The sequence below is a fragment of the Rhinichthys klamathensis genome, unplaced genomic scaffold, assembly GCF_029890125.1.
Source record: "Rhinichthys klamathensis goyatoka isolate OS25496 unplaced genomic scaffold, OSU_Roscu_1.1 h1tg000310l_1, whole genome shotgun sequence".
Classification (NCBI taxonomy): Eukaryota; Metazoa; Chordata; class Actinopteri; order Cypriniformes; family Leuciscidae; genus Rhinichthys; species Rhinichthys klamathensis.
In genome coordinates this window covers 172,090-178,089 of record NW_026606828.1, presented here as the reverse complement: position 1 = coordinate 178,089, position 6,000 = coordinate 172,090, and the positions used below count along the sequence as shown (strand labels likewise).

Sequence of the window (6,000 nt, the reverse complement as noted above, 5' to 3'; positions counted from 1 at the left end):
GTGGGCTAGTATCTGTGGAATCTTATATTGAGTGAACTTCCCCCTTGCTTCTTTTATATATTTACAACAAACCACCATTTTTCTGAGTCAATTTCTTCACCAATGTCCCTCTGCCATATGGAAGCGTTAAAATTTAATAAATTTATTTAATTACACGATGTGTCGCTTAATTAATCGCACATCAAATTTAGCTGAGGAATTGCACCCAAAAGATAACTTAAAGTCATTGTTGTTTGAGCAACTGAACATTTGTAGAATGTGTGTTTTTATATTACGCAAAAACTTCTAATATATCTTTATAAAAATAAATAGTAAATTAATAAAATTAAAATAAATAGTTATTATATATATATATATATAATAACTATTTATTTTTATAAAGATATATATATAGTTTATATCTAGTATAGTATAGTTACAGTTTTTCAAGTAGCGCTCAGCTCAGTGACGTCCCACAAGTGTCAAGCGCGTCTGCGCATGCGTGACAGACATGCGGATAGAAGAAATGTAAACATTACAAGGATATTTGACTAGTTTCAGCATTGACAACATGTACAGAGGAATAATCATGTGGTTCCGCGGTCAGGACACTGCATTTCAAAGAGGAATGTGTTGTTTAATGCGTCTATACGTAAGCAACGTCAGATCAGAGGACGATATAAAGAACTTCATTATAGACAACACAGAAGTAGTAAGCAGCCAAAGTTTAACCCCAGAGATTTCTTTAAGACTGTTCACACCCACCTGCCGGTTTTGGACGGAGAAACCTGAATTGTGGCCTTTCCCTGACCCGTACTGGGCAATATATTGGCCCGGTGGACAGGCGCTGGCTAGGTAACGTTTAAGTCATTAAAAATAATGAACGCTATAAGATACGCTCAGTCTACCTGCATTCTTTTGTCGTTTTTTATTGATGATGCTGCTGTGAACTGTTTTGTCAGGTATCTCTTGAATAACCCCGAGGTGTGTGGAGGCAGGAAGGTGCTGGATCTTGGCTGTGGTTGTGGAGCATCAGCCATTGCAGCCAGACTCAGTGGAGCTTCCCATGTGGTGGCCAATGACATTGATCCAAGTGAGATTTGTGTTTCTGCACCTCGATCGTACCTAAAAAAAGAAGAGCTATTCACATTGTGATTTGTGGAATTCAACTGGACTTAAAGCACCCTTAGAGATGTACATTCTTGTAGTTAGTCATTTTCAAACAAAGCCAAATTCAAAGAAAACCCAATCTCTGGATACATTCCTAAATTATCAAAATGAATAATTAAAAAATAGATATACTTTTTATGATTATTACATTTAAAATGTAATGTTTTAGTTTTTAACAAAATTAATTGTTTTATTGACAAATTGTAAGTGGGGTACCCTTTAAGTGAAAATAGCTAAAATACTTTAACTTTAGACATACATGATGTACTTCTAAATAATTAAACAAACACACAGACACACACACTCACATATATATACACTCACCGGCCACTTTATTAGGTACCCCATGCTAGTAACGGGTTGGACCCCCTTTTGCCTTCAGAACTGCCTCAATTCTTCGTGGCATAGATTCAACAAGGTGCTGGAAGCATTCCTCAGGGAGTTTGGTCCATATTGACATGATGGCATCACACAGTTGCCGCAGATTTGTCGGCTGCACATCCATGATGCGAATCTCCCGTTCCACCACATCCCAAAGATGCTCTATTGGGTTGAGATCTGGTGACTGTGGAGGCCATTTTAGTACAGTGAACTCATTGTCATGTTCAAGAAACCAATTTGAAATGATTAGAGCTTTGTGACATGGTGGAAGTAGCCATCAGAGGATGGGTACATGGTGGCCATAAAGGGATGGACATGGTCAGAAACAATGCTCAGGTAGGCCGTGGCATTTAAACGATGCCCAATTGGCACTAAGGGGCCTAAAGTGTGCCAGGAAAACATCCCCCACACCATTACACCACCACCACCAGCCTGCACAGTGGTAACAAGGCATGATGGTTCCATGTTCTCATTCTGTTTACGCCAAATTGTGACTCTAACATCTGAATGTCTCAACAGAAATCGAGACTCATCAGACCAGGCAACATTTTTCCATTCTTCAACTGTTCAATTTTGGTGAGCTCTTGCAAATTGTAGCCTCTTTTTCCTATTTGTTGTGGAGATGAGTGGTACCCGGTGGAGTCTTCTGCTGTTGTAGCCCATCCGCCTCAAGGTTGTGCGTGTTGTGGCTTCACAAATGCTTTGCTGCATACCTCGGTTGTAACGAGTGGTTATTTCAGTCACTGTTGCCCTTCTATCAGCTCGAACCAGTCTGGCCATTCTCCTCTGACCTCTGGCATCAACAAGGCATTTCCGCCCACAGAACTGCCGCTCACTGGATGTTTTTTCTTTTCGGACCATTCTCTGTAAACCCTAGAGATGGTTGTGCGTGAAAATCCCAGTAGATTAGCAGTTTCTGAAATACTCAGACCAGCCCTTCTGGCACCAACAATCATGCCACGTTCAAAGTCACTCAAATCACCTTTCTTCCCCATACTGATGCTCGGTTTGAACTGCAGGAGATTGTCTTGACCATGTCTACATGCCTAAATGCACTGAGTTGCCGCCATGTGATTGGCTGCTTAGAAATTAAGTGTTAACGAGCAGTTGGACAGGTGTACCTAATAAAGTGGCCGTGAGTGTATATATATATATATATATATATAGTACTGTCAAATATAACATCTAACATAAGTTTGTTTACATAATATATGTGTGTATATATATATATATATATATATATTTTTTTTTTTATCTGTGTAAATATACTGTATACAGTATACACACATATTTATATATATATATACACAGACATGCATACACACACACACACATATATATATATATATATATATAATATATACACACATATATTATATAAACACAAACTTTTATGTTAGATGTGATCAATTGATTTGACAGCACTAACATATATATACAGTATATATATATATATATACACACACACACACACATATACTTTTACACAGTCATAATTATTTTTTATTGTGGTTACACCACACTGACTGACAAACAAAAGTTCTATAATATTAAATATAAAGTGCTTTTATATAAAATATAAAAATAAGTGCTTTATTTTGTTATTGCAGTTGCTGCCATTGCCACAAAAATGAACTGTGAACTGAACAACGTGGACCCTTTACCTTGTGTGACAGAAAACATGATCGGTTCAAAGCCTGAGGCCTGGGATCTCATTCTTCTAGGAGACATGTTCTATGATGAAGGTCTGGCTGATCATCTGCAGGAGTGGCTCCAGACGTGTATAAGCACACATGGAACACATGTGCTCATTGGTGACCCAGGACGGGCTCAATTTGAAAGCCATGACATTAGAAAATTATTACATCAGCGGGCTTACTTTGAGCTACCAGACTCAGTTAAAGAGGAGAATTATGGACTAACAAGTAGCACAGTGTGGTGCTACAACTACAAACCTAATCTTTAACAGCTAATGCATTCATGTGTATGTAAACCATGTACATAATTAAATCAATTTAAAAAAATTACTTGCACGTTTCTTTGTGCAAATTCAGCTACCGCTCCCTTCTCTGTTACTTGCAAAGCAAATTTGTTAGTTCTTTGATTACTCAATGTCATGGGTTATTATTTTTAGAAATCTAGCCATGTCCTTATGTTTCCCTTATTTCAACACACTAACTTTGGCTAAAGTGTTGGTACATTTTCTTCTCAAAAACATACAAATGTTAAGCCTGCAAGACAAAGAAATGCTAGTTATGATTAATTAAAAAAATTCTTTCACATATGGGGTTGTCATATGTGGTAGATTTTTTCCTAAACCTAACTACGTCCTATAATATACCCTATCGCGGCTACACTTCGACGTCGGCCGAGTCTAACCCTATACCCTAGTGCGTCTACACATCGACGTCGGCCGAGTCTAACCCTATACCCTAGTGCGTCTACACATCGACGTCGGCCAAGTCTAACCCTATACCCTAGTGCGTCTACACATCGACGTCGGCCGAGTCTAACCCTATCGCGTCTACACTTCGACGTCGGGCCGAGTCTAACCCTATACCCTAGTGCGTCTACACATCGACGTCGGCCGAGTCTAACCCTATACCCTAGTGCGTCTACACATCGACGTCGGCCGAGTCTAACTCTATACCCTAGTGCGTCAACACTTCGACGTCGGGCCGAGTCTAACCCTATACGCTAGTGCGTCAACACATCGACGTCGGCCAAGTCTAACCCTACACCCTGGCACGCCTACACTTCGACGTCGGCCGAGTCTAACCCTATACCCTAGTGCGTCTACACATCGACGTCGGCCGAGTCTAACCCTACACCCTAGTGCGTCTACACTTCGACGTCGGCCGAGTCTAACCCTACACCCTAGTGCGTCTACACATCGACGTCGGCCGAGTCTAACCCTATAACCTAGTGCGTCTACACTTCGACGTCGGCCGAGTCTAACCCTATACCCTAGTGCGTCAACACATCGACGTCGGCCAAGTCTAACCCTACACCCTGGCGCGCCTACACTTCGACGTCGGCCGAGTCTAACCCTATACCCTGGCGCGCCTACACTTCGACGTCGGCCGAGTCTAACCCTATACCCTAGTGCGTTTACACATCGACGTCGGCCGAGTCTAACCCTATCGCGTCTACACTTCGAAGTCGGCCGAGTCTAAACCTATAACCTAGTGCGTCTACACTTCGACGTCGGCCGAGTCTAACCCTATACCCTAGTGCGTCAACACATCGACGTCGGCCAAGTCTAACCCTACACCCTGGCGTGCCTACACTTCGACGTCAGCCGAGTCTAACCCTATACCCTAGTGCGTCAACACATCGACGTCGGCCAAGTCTAACCCTATAACCTAGTGCGTCTACACTTCGACGTCGGCCGAGTCTAACCCTATACCCTGGCGCGCCTACACTTCGACGTCGGCCGAGTCTAACCCTATACCCTAGTGCGTCTACACTTCGACGTCGGCCGAGTCTAACCCTATACCCTAGTGCGTCAACACATCGACGTCGGCCAAGTCTAACCCTACACCCTAGCGCGCCTACACTTCGACGTCGGCCGAGTCTAACCCTATACCCTAGTGCGTCTACACATCGACGTCGGCCGAGTCTAACCCTACACCCTGGCGCGCCTACACTTCGACGTCGGCCGAGTCTAACCCTATACCCTAGTGCGTCTACACATCGACGTCAGCCGAGTCTAACCCTACACCCTAGTGCGTCTACATATCGACGTCGGCCGAGTCTAACCCTATACCCTAGTGCGTCTACACATCGACGTCGGCCGAGTCTAACCCTACACCCTTGTGCGTCTACACATCGACGTCGGCCGAGTCTAACCCTATATCCTAGTGCGTCTACACATCAACGTCGGCCGAGTCTAACCCTATACCCTAGTGCGTCTACACATCGACGTCGGCCGAGTCTAACCCTATACCCTAGTGCGTCTACACATCGACGTCGGCCGAGTCTAACCCGACACCCTAGTGCGTCTACACTTCGACGTCGGCCGAGTCTAACCCTATACCCTAGTGCGTCTACACATCGACGTCGGCCGAGTCTAACCCTATACCCTAGTGCGTCTACACATCGACGTCGGCCGAGTCTAACCCTACACCCTAGTGCATCTACACATCGACGTCGGCCGAGTCTAACCCTATACCCTAGTGCGTCTACACATCGACGTCGGCCGAGTCTAACCCTACACCCTAGTGCATCTACACATCGACGTCGGCCGAGTCTAACCCTACACCCTAATGCGTCTACACGTCGGCCGAGTCTAACCCTATACCCTAGTGCGTCTACACATCGACGTCGGCCGAGTCTAACCCTATACCCTAGTGCGTCTACACATCGACGTCGGCCGAGTCTAACCCTATACCCTAGTGCGTCTACACATCGACGTCAGCCGAGTCTAACCCTATACCTTAGTGCGTCTACACATCGACGTCGGCCGAG

At 44.1% G+C, this 6,000-nt stretch overlaps 1 protein-coding gene across 1 annotated transcript; it reads left to right on the top strand.

Annotated features, from left to right (window-relative positions):
- The first annotated feature begins 442 nt into the window (after positions 1-442).
- On the top strand, positions 443-3,558 carry etfbkmt (electron transfer flavoprotein subunit beta lysine methyltransferase). The gene is made up of 3 exons (XM_056270960.1): positions 443-834; positions 942-1,072; positions 3,141-3,558. Exons 1-3 carry the CDS (start codon positions 551-553, stop codon positions 3,494-3,496), a joined length of 771 nt encoding a protein of 256 aa, XP_056126935.1. The 5' UTR covers positions 443-550; the 3' UTR covers positions 3,497-3,558.
- Positions 3,559-6,000: the final 2,442 nt, after the last annotated feature.